The sequence below is a fragment of the Ictidomys tridecemlineatus genome, chromosome 5, assembly GCF_052094955.1.
Source record: "Ictidomys tridecemlineatus isolate mIctTri1 chromosome 5, mIctTri1.hap1, whole genome shotgun sequence".
Lineage (NCBI taxonomy): Eukaryota > Metazoa > Chordata > Mammalia > Rodentia > Sciuridae > Ictidomys > Ictidomys tridecemlineatus.
In genome coordinates this window covers 42,934,076-42,946,697 of record NC_135481.1, presented here as the reverse complement: position 1 = coordinate 42,946,697, position 12,622 = coordinate 42,934,076, and the positions used below count along the sequence as shown (strand labels likewise).

The 12,622-nt window shown below is 35.8% G+C and overlaps 1 protein-coding gene across 7 annotated transcripts in view; it reads left to right on the top strand.

The window, feature by feature from the left end:
* The first annotated feature begins 5,451 nt into the window (after positions 1 to 5,451).
* The window catches only part of Cdin1 (CDAN1 interacting nuclease 1), a 254,240-nt gene continuing 247,069 nt past the window's right edge, over positions 5,452 to 12,622 (top strand). For 5 of the 7 annotated variants that reach the window (XM_078049863.1, XM_078049864.1, XM_078049859.1 and 2 more), the window contains exon 1: positions 5,453 to 5,817. In XM_078049863.1, coding sequence (XP_077905989.1) covers positions 5,717 to 5,817 — 101 coding nt within the window. In that variant the 5' untranslated portion in view covers positions 5,453 to 5,716. Of the gene's footprint in view, positions 5,818 to 12,622 lie in introns of all 7 variants that reach the window. The other 2 variants (XM_078049860.1, XM_040274170.2) reach the window with 1 other exon arrangement.

Below are 12,622 nucleotides of genomic sequence, written 5' to 3'. Positions count from 1 at the left end.
CTATTATTGTTATTGTTATAACCACTATACTTTTACCAGAAAGAACTTCTTTCCTTAACTCTCTATCAATTACAGAGAGGGAAAGAGTTCTAAATCATGACTGGCATCTTACCTGTTCTTTTGAAAGTCTAACCTAGTGGTAATTCTTTAAATGAAGAGTCTTAGAGCTAATCTCCATCTGACATGTGTTCCAACTCTAGCTTATGTCGAAAGAACTGCTTATTAGGAACAGACTTGCTTCCCTGCCTCTCATCCCTCTTTCCCCGCCCCCAATAGAAATCCTCTACTCCACTAGCATCACTCCTTTCAATTCCTGAATTTATAAATGTGAGAAAAACCTTAGAACATGATGTATTCTTGCAGAATGGTCTTTGGGACAAGAAGAGTGATTGACAACTGCAGAAATTACATCTGAGGTTTAGTCCTTCAGGAAAAAGGGATACAAATTGCCTGCAAATTATCCACAAGTCCCTGATGAGCCTGAGGAGAAAATTTAAGAGGCTTCAGTCTTTCTCTAACCAATATGGTCACATATCTCCTTCTGTTATAACACATAAACACCCAAGAGAAATTGTTCCCATAAAAATAGTACTTTGGTCCTTATCCTTGTCAAATGTGGTGATAGTTAATATGAAAATGCTGATTAAGAGGCTTTATCATGCACCAATAGTGTTCTGAATGTGATTCAAAGCAAAAGACATACATGTGCTCTGATTGACAGGTTTATAATCTACAGAAGAAATTAGATTTTATGAAAACACATGGTGTTAATTTCATAGGGTACAAATTAAATAGGCTATAACGACTTGTACTGTTGACCTTAATAAGTATACATCACTTAAGAAGAACTAAATACAGTAGAATAATGATAATAGTAGTAATGGTTGGTGCTCAGAGGTCTAAAAGAAACAGGGTATACTCCTCTTCCAAGAACATTTGAAAAGTGTGAGGTTCTAGACTTTGAAATCAGCATTCTTCCTTTGCATATATCCAAGGTATAGTGCAACTTACAACATAGTCAGCAAACCAGAACTGATCTGCAAACTTTTTGAGGTAGTAAGTGCAGAAATTGAGAATAAGCAAATATAGCCATTTATCTTAATCTGATGAACTAATTATATTCTATTAAATCTCAAAATAACAAACAGTAGATTTGTGCTTTATATGTCTTTGTAAATTTCATTTTTTGAGTAATTTTTTTTGCCTTATTTTAACTATTTGTCCATGACAAATTGAGGGAAAACTAGGTTCCCAACACAGAATTTAAGAAACATTACTCTAGTATGCTGTAAAATAACTAATGAAGTAAGTAGAAACCACCCTTCTCTGCCTTAGTTTTCTTAATTGGAAAGGAGATTTAATAACAGTGCTTAATTTGTAGAGCTGGATCTAAGAATTAAGAGAAGATATATGAACATAAAGTCGTTAGCGTATTTCCTGCTTTTGGTAAGTGCCCCTCAAACATTAGCTAAATTTTAGTATTATTGAATAACAAAGACTTGAGGAGGCGCCATTCTGAATTATGTGCCCATGAGACCCAGTTTCTGTTTGAAACAGGTCTTGGTGAATGCTCCCATCATCATGTGACCTTTCTCAGGAATTAGGCCACCTGGTTTCACAGACCAAGAGTTCATTTACCACCGACTTGCATGAAGGAACCAACATTTGGCTTTTGGTCTTCCTTGACCTTTCAGTGTAACTGCTCCACCTTATAGTGTGGAACGTCCTTCTGTAGGTTTTCTACAAGTCATTAAATTGAGTAATTGCTGCAAGCCTCAACAACTGCTTTATTCTGATCTTAATTGCTTACTAAGAGCTTTTATTTCTTTAGGACCAGTATAAAATGACTTGTCTCTCAAGGATGGCAAGTCTAGAGACCTAAACTTTGGTTTCCAAAGATGCATCAATTAAGGTGGTGCTTCCAAGAACAGAGAAAATCCATCCAATCTTTTCTAGTCAGAGTGGCCAACTTTTTTTAAAAAAAAAATTATTATTATTTTAGTTGTAATTGGACACAATATCTTTATTTTATTTATTTTTATGTGGTGCTGGGGATTGAATCCAGTGCCCGGTATGTGCTAGGAGAGCACTCTACCGCTGAGCCACAATCCCAATGCCTTAAAAGTGGCCAACTTTTTAGAAGTGTGTTTTGGCTAATCGTCAGAATTAAAGGTGACTGCCCCTTCCACAGGCATTCTGGTGGCCAAAGAAAAGCAGGCTATTTCAGAGAATAGATGCTTTATTGAGAAGAATTAAGGAGTTTTCAAATCCTTTTTGAATTACAGTACAGCTTAATAGATAACAGGAGATTTTATAGTCATACTAACTTGGGTTCAAGTCATGGTTTTGCAATTTAACAGCTAGGCATGTCTTTTGAACTTCACTTTCCTAGTCTATGAACTAGGGGCTATAAGGTCTGCTGCATAGGGAAATTGGGAAGATCAAGTGAGATAAGGCATAATGGGATAATGTTTGCATATCATAGGTGCTCAAATAATTTTAGCATCCTTCTTTTTCTTTACTCAGTAAATTTCAATGACTTTTCTTTAAAATAGTGTAATAACTACCAGAGACTACATGAATAGAATCAGACTTTACAGAATAATAAAAATAATAATGTCAGTATTTCTTAAAACATGCATTGGATTTGGCAGACTGTTTGAAAGTGTGGCTGATTCTTTCCAAGGTTGAACATCCTTAACTCCTTTCACTCTGCCTAGAACTCTTTACTCCAGTAGGAATAACTTTCCCAGGCATGTGACTTGGGTCATTCTTATTTTTAGTTCTTGTGTTAGCATGCTTGTTGAAATGATGCTCTGATACCTCTCTGCCAAACCCCATATTCCTTTAAAATTGTTCAACATTCATGTTATCTAGGAATTGGCAGAGGAGTTCTCTGGCCCATCCCCCCCAATCTGTCTTTCCAGGCTATAAGTTGTTCTTCCAGCCAACTGTATTAGTCCCCACTTTGACATATTTTCTTGGTCTTGTTTCCTATACCTTTTCCCTATTATCAGCTTTTTTTTTTTTTTTTTTTTTTTCTCTCCTTCAGAAGGAGACTTGGAGTTACACTGAGAACATTCAGGACTGGAGAGGCTGTCAGTTGCTTAAGGTGACACATTTCATGGCTGATTTTAAACAGTAGTCAATTCGTTGGGGTATTTGTGTTTTTATTTCACAACCCTATTTCACTTAGTGGGGAAATCATATTGTTGGCTGACTGAGAAACGGGGAAGGGGGGACTCAAGCATGCAGAAGCAACTCTAAAAAAGTAATAGCAGATGAGGGGCATTGAGTACAATGGGAAATGGGAGGAAGACAGAGAAGAGTGAGGGAGGGAGAAAGGCTGCCTCAATGGGCTAACTGGCTAACCCCAACCATTTCACATTGTAAGAAAAATGAAACCAATTAAATAACAACCAAACATTTCTGCTCTGCTTCTGTTTTGTGCTTAATAAACAACACTACTGTCACTGCCAATGAAAACAGCAATGAAACTGTGCTTTTCTCCCAGCTCTAACTCTAAACAATCTACTGGATTTGGGTCAAGATTGTAAACTGGCAGCATGTTAAAAATAAAAACAGAAAACAAACCTGGCATTTTCCTTAAGGGTTGTGAGGGTGAATACAGGATAAGAGCCAGAAAGAAGAGTTGCTATAAAAATAACTAGCGCAAACATCCTCGAACTGATGTTTTCTATAAAAGTCTGATGGCTGTGAATTGGAAAGAGTAAAGTTGCAAAGGGGAAAGGAATGGGGGTATCAAGTGGTGTCTGCTTATTGTCAGCTAGCTTTCATGTAAAAGTCATGGCAGGGTCAGCAACAAACTAGCCAGGTGGCAACTCCAGGCCATGCTGCCATAAATAAATAGTTATGTACTAATGTCACACAACCAGAGTTAGATGCAAAGCATATGGGAAGAAAACATGCTGATGTAAATATTCAGGGAAAAAAATGATGGTTGTTGAATTCAGGATGCCTGAGAAAATAAAGTGGTGAAATTTTAATTTTTAAAATCTCAGCTAAAAGATTCTTCAAAATGTAAAGTATTTCTTAAAAAAAAAAATCCTTAACCTTTGGGCTTAGGAGAGTATACTATTTGGGTACTAACTGCTGAGCGTTGGCAAGACCATAGACTCTGAAACCAAATTTTAGGAGTTTAATCCTTACCCCAGCTTCTTATTTTTTCTCATGACCTCTGGAAAGTTCCTTAACCTTTTCATGACTTACTTTATTCACTCTGTACAAAAGGGAGGAGGGGAATGATAAAGGCAATAGAACCTGCATCACAGGAAGTTATGAGGATTAAGTGAGTTTTACATGGGAAGTCTGAAAAACAAAATCTAGTAAACACCCTGTCCATTTTTATCAAGTAGTTTTACTTGGTTTACTTTATTTAGACTATCTGCTGAACATTATGCTAAGCAATCCTTAGTTGTCCTACCTTATTTAATCTTCAAAACACCCCCATGAATGAAAAATCAATTTTATAGACAAAGTAACTGAGGCCACAGTGGATTAAGGAATTTATCCAATGAAGCATATCTAAGCTAAACTTCCAACCCACACTTAATTCCATATGAAAAGACTTCAAACCACTTACATGTTTTCTAAAAGCTAAGTGCTTTTTCTTTCATTTGTTTAAATGTTAAATTTTAAAGTGAAGAAGGGCAACATATGGACTCAAGAATCAAATTAATTTCTTAAAAGGGATTAAAGGAGGGGCTGATGTTCCAATAAATTGCCTTAGGGGGGCTGAGATCCACTCACAGCACATATAGAAAACAAAGGATTAACTCAGTGACTCATTTTTCCAATTATTGGATGCCTGTTTTCTGAGATCTAGGTTTAGGAAGACAAGACATGATTTTAGTCCTCGAGCATCTAACTGTAGGGAGTGAAAGTAATTCTTTAGTGTCCTTTGTTGTCTGCTGATGTAATATTTAAGTCGGGTATCCCACCAAGGACCAATTGCCTTCCACGAGAACTGTAGAAGTTATAGGACTTCCCCCAAACACGCCAACAAATGGACTCAAGAATCCAAACTGTATACTAAAGGCACGCAAATGCAGTTTACAGCTCGGCTCATGATCACAGAGTGTGGAAGTTTCTTCGCAGGTTGGGCCCTGCTTGAGGCTGCACCTAAACCGCAGCGACTGGGAACACATTCAAATTACGCGCTCTGGCAGAGGCTTTCGGAGACTCAAGTTGACGGCTGGCAGAGCACTCACAAGCCTTCTTCCTGGCCAGTGAGAGAGGCCTTCCTGGCTTTTTGCAACAGGCGGGGCGTGAACTCCGTGAGCAGAAGCGATCCACCCCAGGTGGGCGACGCTGAGCATACCTGCTGCCAAGACCCAGAAGCAGAGCCCTCCACGCCGGCGGCTGCTACTTCCTGGTTGGCGTGCCCTTACCTGACATGGCGGCGAGTTGCCTCAGCCTGGCCCACTGCGCCTGCTCAGTAAACTCTGCCAAGGCAATCACGTCTACAACCCGCCCCCGCCGCGGAGGTGCCGGGTGAAGCCTGGGACAAGGCGAGTCTCCGTTTCTCCTGTGCTACTTTGGGGTGTGCTTCAGGGGGGGCGAGGACCCAACTAAGGAAGACCAGGACCCTGGGCCCTGCCGCGGTGCGTCCACCCCCACATCTCCCGGCGCCAAGGCTGCTTGGGCCCAAGGGTGTTGTTTCCTTGTCCCGCCTCCTCCTGGTCCCTGGCCCAACATGATACTGACCAAAGCCCAGTACGACGAGATAGCCCAGTGCCTAGTGTCTGTACCGCCCACCAGGCAGAGCCTGAGGAAGCTGAAGCAGAGGTTCCCCAGGTAAGTGCCCCTCTCTCCCCTCTCGGAGCCTTTTGCCTGCAGCAGCTGTGTCCAGTCACTCTTAGGAACCACGTGTCATACATGAGTGGGGAGTAACACAAGTGTCAGGAGATCAAGGATGGTGAAAAAGGTTTTTTTCACTTGCCTTCCTCACAAAACTCTTAATGGATGAGTCCTTTGAAGCCTCCCAAGGGCTTGCAATTAAATTCAAGTCTACAAATACTTACTTGATATGTGTTAGGTGGTGGGCACACATAGTAGGTGTTTCCTAAATGTCCAGTAGTTACTTGACAGAAACTAGCAATGGAAGGTGGGTGACAGAGGCTTCACAAAGTGACATAATGAATTGTAAGTTCAAAAGGAATAAATGGAGGACCACTTTTCAGTTGGGCACTGGAAACAAACAAGGGAGCATAGGCCTAAAGGGGCCTCACACCCTTTGACTAGCTCACAATGTTGACTACCCAATTAAGTGATCTCAAGGGTGCTTGGTACACTCAGAGACTAGTACCCCAGGGGATTCCACTTTAAGTCATTGGCCACTTGAACAACTAGATCTAAATGTTTGGTTTTTTTTCCATATGTGTACATATTCTGATTTCTCTCCTCCCCTAAACTCCACTTCTTTTTTGCCCCCAGTGATTTTAAGATTATCCAATGTTCTAAGACTTTAAGAATTATATGATATAGATTTCTTATTTTAAAGGAAACAGATCGGATCATTATTCAAAGAACCAGGACAACCAGGTTATTGTATTTATGAAGTTAAAAGTATAAAATTTTTGTGTATTTTTTTTTTTCTGAACTCCAAACCAATTCCAAACCTATACCATTTTGCTCTATGGCCTTGGGGCCTTGAGCATGGTTATCCCTTCATGAGGACTTTCCTGTCTGATATATAGCTCTTGACTAGACATCACTATACATGTGGTTGGTTTATTTGTTTTTTAAGGAAATAGAAGTGATTGGATGATAGGTGTTATGATAAAAATTGAAACACAAATTGAAGGTATTTTATTACCTCAGTTTTCTGTTGAACTGATTTTCCTAGTCTATAAAGTGAAGGAGTCTCTCTCCAATATTACCCAGATTGAATTTAGGGCAGTATTTATCCCTTTATAGTCTTTAGGATTTTTCAGACTTGCTAACAGGGAACAAAATTGACAAATTAGAATCTGATTTTCTATCATTAACAGTTGCCAGTTTTATTCATGAACAAAGAAATGGGTGAAGGCTGATCAGTCAAGCGAAAAAATAGATATTTCTGGGCAGTTTTAGAATAGAGCATATATATATATATATATATATATTTATTTATTTAATATTCTGGTCCCATTATGTACATATATTACTACTTTGTATTTTTGCTTTGCTTTCTCTTTCTTCCTTCTCTTTCTTTTTTCTGTCTTTTTTCCTCATAGCAAATTCCTGTGTTCTCTATAAGAAGTAACTTCCCCAGTACTCAGAGCAGCATTTTAAGAAGATTCCCTTCCTTTGGGATACCATACTATCTTGCTTATTTTTTTATGACCTTTCTTTCTTATTTATGATATGTCCAAATAATTTTTACTCCTCCCAAATACTATTTAGGGGATAACTCATTCTCTTTCTACAGGAAAATTTATTTAAATAAGTCAAATTAATTTGCAAAAGAAAGAATTAATGAGCTATTTAATAGGTTGGATCAGAATTCTGTAGCATGATTTTGGAGTTGGTTTCAATCAATTTTCATCGCAGCACTCTTTTACTTAGTGTTGAAAAGGTTTTGAGCAGGCTTTAGATTGAGAACGTTGGTTAGGTAAGGATCTCATTATAATTTTTGATAACTTGTAGAGGTTAGACAACGTCAAAAATTCCAGGGAATGATTGAAGATGTAGTTCAATGGTAGAATGCTTGCTTGCTTTGCTTGCTTGAGCTTCTGGGTTCACCCCAAGGATATCCCAGAGATGTTTAATGACCAAACAGTGCCTAGAATACAGTTTTTTTCCCCTCTTAGATTGTGTTCTATACTTAGCTAAGTGTAGCTTTAATATTAATATATACTTAGCTTTAATATTAATAATAACAATAGCAATTATTTTCTTGGTGGGTGGCATTCACATACTTGGAGTTCTAGTCTTTTTTTTCTTCTAGTCTATTTTTTAGTGCATTATCTTTGCTCATTTAGTTTGTAGATCTTATTCCCTTCACAACACACTATGAGCATATGAGCATGCCTCATGTTTAAAAATTCTTCAAAAATTATTCCAAGTAACCAATAATATATTTTAGTTCTATTATCCAATTCCTTATTGTTGCATTCAAATGTTTTGTTTTTCTAATTTTTAACATAATTTTTATTTTTTGTACATATACAATATCAAATCTGATTGTCTTCTTTAGGCTTCTAGAAGTTGGGAATGACCATGTCATAAATTCTTACCCTTTTGGTTTCCAGATCTCTTTACACTATAAAAATGTGAACAAAAGAACTGTTGTTTATATGGATTTTATCTGTAGATATTTACCAAAATATAAATTAAAACTGAGAAATTAAAAAATATTTATTAATTTATTTGAAAAGCAGTAAACTTATTACTTGCTAACATTTTTATGAATAATAACCATAATTTAAAAAAAGTATTGAGCAAATGACATTGGCCTACATTTTTACAACTCTTTAACTCCTGCCTTAATAAAGAAAAACATCTGCCATTCAACTTGTTATATTGTATTTGATTAAAGAATATTAGAAAACTTTGGTCTCAGATATATAGTTGGAAAAGGGAACAATAATAGACTTTGTAGATAACTGTGAATATTTTTGATATTATACAAAATCCAACAAATGGTATTTATTTATTTATTTATTGGTGATGGGGATTGAACCCAGAGGCATTTTTATCACTGAGCTGCCTCCTCAGGCCTTTTTATTTTTTATTGTGAGACAGGGTCTACTTAAGTTGCTTAGGGGATCACTAAGTTGCTGACGCTGGTCTTAAACTTCAGATCTTTATGCCTTAATTTCCTGAGTCTCTAGGGAGTCTCTAGGATTATTGGTGTGTGCCACTGTACCTGGCAACAGATAGTATTTTTAAAAGGTCATTTGCAAAGTGGAATCCAAAACCTGAATCAGAACTTTTCACATTCTTGTATTATAATCCTCTAGCCTGTTGTGAACTATGAATGGATCTTTTACCCATGCATGATCTTTATCATCATGCATTGTTCATTTGAAAAATATTGGTTGTGAACTCTTACAGAATCTTCCAAGTTTTGTCACTTTTTATTATACAATATCAAAAAATCACATTTGTTAATAGTGTCACTGGTCTCATCAGAAGTCTGTAAGATCTGATGCTGTCAAGCTTATAGTGATGGATATGAGCTTTCCAATATTTGAATTTTCCCTTGAAAGCTCAAATTTTATCATTTGCAACAAATGCTATCAGTTGTTTTCCTGGATGTGACAATCTCACGTCATTTATTTTTGAGAAAATGTCTGCCAGATACCCAAATCTGAATAATCATACTTTGTTCATTGTTCATTGAAGTAAGAATTGAATGCAATGGAAAAAGTGGCTAGTTCAGCACTCAAACAATCATACAAGTGCTTTCCCCCGAGACAACTGTCATACTTCAATATGCAGTAAATGTGCTTTGTATTTACTTATTGTCATATAGAATTTTAAAAGGACAAGATTTAATATAATTAGTGAATATTCTTAAGTGAAGCAGACACTCCCTCTCTTCCTTCTTTTCTTCCTTTTTTTCCCTCTGCAAATATATTATGGTGAAGAACATAGTGACTGCTAATGCAATTATAGTGCTCTGGCCTAGGAACTGGCAGTTTTACCCACAGTTATTTTACCCTGTAAGTTCAAATGTCAATATAGGGGAAAAGGCAACTAATATCTTACTATTTCTATAAAAATAGTTTGACCTACTAGATCCCTGAGAGGGTCTCAGTGATTCCAGGAGTCCATCCACACTTTGTTAACCACTAGCTATTTCAAATCAAAGAGTATTCATGTTTTGAAGGATTTTGATGTGTATTGACAAATTACTATCAAAAGATTGTACTAATCCTACTACTAGCAGAGCATGGGAGTGTCTATCTTTGCAACTTTTACCAGCATTGAGAAGAGTTAGTATTAATCTTTAATATGTTAAATCAAGAATGACATCTTGTAATTAGCATTTTAAAAATTATAATACAATCTTCATTTTTCAAAATGTGTTTTGATCATTTAATTTTCTTCTTGAATTACCTGCTTGGGGTCCTTTGCCTAATTTTCTATTGGAGTGTTTGCTGTTACTGTTTGTTGATTTGTAGTTATTAATTGATCTGCATATGATAAGGCTGTTCATCTATTATCTGTCATTGGTACAGATATTTTCCCAGTTGTTTGCTCTTAAATATTGTTCTGTTTTTGACAGGTTTAACTTAAATTTATGCTTTTAAAATTTTTTCTGCATTTATGCATAGAAAGTCCCTTCCTATCCTAACATAAAAAAACCTTAAATTTTATTCTGAATTTTAAAAAAAACTTTATTATTTTAAATTTTTAATCATTCTGGCTCAAATTTATTATGAAATAAATTTATAAAATAAATAAATGTTAACATATGCTAAGAAGTGTAAATGTAGTTTAATTTTGTCTCCAGCTTAATTTTTTTCTTACTCTCTGGCTTCTGGGGTAGCTTCATTTCTGTGTGACTTTTTTTTTATCTTCACTAATATTAAAAAATTAGGTCTTTCCTAGTCATAACATTGAACTTGGGCAAACCTTTTAACCATTCTAGTCTTAGTACCCCCTATGTAAAATGAAGGTGTAGCACTTTGTGACTTCTAGTATCTCAACAACTGCAAGATTTACTCTGTTGTTTTCTGTTCTGCATTTTTATAGTAATTGTATCTAGAACATGGAACATACTTCATGGAAGTAGTTGTTGAGGACACATTTACTGATTTGCATTTTACAATTTTTTGCCTAGACCACCTTATTCAGGTAGAAACTCTCAGGCCAATCAGCTGTTACTTATAAGATTATATTTTACATTCTAATTTCTTCCCCAAACATTACATATATATTTGATTATATGTTGTAATGATTTTAAACTTACAAAAAAGTTGCAGAAATAGTTCAGAGAATTTCCATATACCCCATACCCAGCTTCTTTTAACATTTACATCTTATACATAGTATAATTGTCAAAATCAGATTAATTTTTAATGGAATATAGTTAATCTACAGATCTTTTAAAATTATTATCATAATTTATTTTTCTGTTTTTTCCAGTTCTTATTGGTACATTATAGTTGTACATGTTGATGAGATTTGTTGTTACATATTCTTATATGCACACAATAAAACACTATAATGTAGAAAATACCACTCTGAGCACAGATCTTTTTTTTTTTTTTAAACTTTGCTTTTTTTTTTTTTTAACTAATCTCCCTTTTTTGTTCTAGGATCACACATTGGATTTAGTTGTCATATGTTAAGTCTGCTCCAATCTGATGGTTTCATACTATTTTCTTTCTCCTATGATTTTAATACTGTTTGTGTGTGTGTAGTATGGGGGATTGAGTCCAGGGATCCCCTGCCACTAAACTGCACCCCCAACCCCTTTTTTTTAAAAAAAATAATTTGAGACAGGGTCTCGCTAAGTTGCTTAGGGCTTCACTAAATTAATGAAGCTGGTCCTTCTGCCTCAGTCTCCTGAGTAACCAGGATTAGAGGCATGCACCACTGTGTCTAGTGATTTTGATACTTTTGAAGAGTACTTATCTATTGTCTTATAGAATGTCCCTCTATTTGTATTTGATGTTTGTTTTTTTCTTAGAAGTTAAATATTTTTGGCAACAATGCCTCAGAAATGATGTTGTGTTCTTCTTAGTGCATCATATCAGTGGTATATGACTTCAGATGTCTTTTTTTTTCAGACGTCTTATTATTGGTGACGATAACCTTATCCACTTTGTTAAGGTGATGCCTGTCAAATATCTCTGTTGTTTATTTTCCACATATTAAGTACTCATGGGGATATTGTTTGAGACTATCCAAATGACTTGTTTCTTACCACACTTTTCCCCAAGTGATTTTAGTATCCATCATTGGTTCTTTCATGAAACAATTATTACTGGTATTCATGTAATGGTGATTCTCTGTTTTACCAGAGTATTTGTTTAACCAGTATCATGTGCTACTGTCATTATATGTGAAACAATCTATCCTGTAATCAGCCCATGATTTTCATTGAGTTCATAGAGTTTTCTGCTACTCAGAGTATTTATTCTGTAATAATCCAATGTGTTTACTGTTTGTGCACTATTTAGATTAAAAAAAAGATAGTGTAATTAATTTTGACTTACTTGCAGTCTGAAGAAAGAGTATAAGACATATCCAATGACTATGACAAATGAGAATCATAGAATGTTAGAAATCAAGGACTTGTTGAACAATTCCTTTGGTTATGGTATGTTAAGTAGAATTCTCAAAGGAGGAGATATACCTTTGTTAGAAATTCTTTTGCTGGTAAACTAAGTTTTTTGGCACAAGATCTCTGAATTCCCTTAGCATGCATTAGTTATTTAGTTGCTGTTCTACTGAGTTGTAAAGCAATTCCTGATATTATAAATCTCTAAGCAGATAATTATCTATATGTATTGCTCTATCTTTGCCCATAAACATAGTACTCAAGTTTTTCTGATGTGCCTTTCACATTTCTAAGCCTGATTTTTTGTATTGGCCCACAACATTTTCTACTGTCTTCCCACTCTTAGATCATAACATAGGTAACCATTCATTCATATGAGTG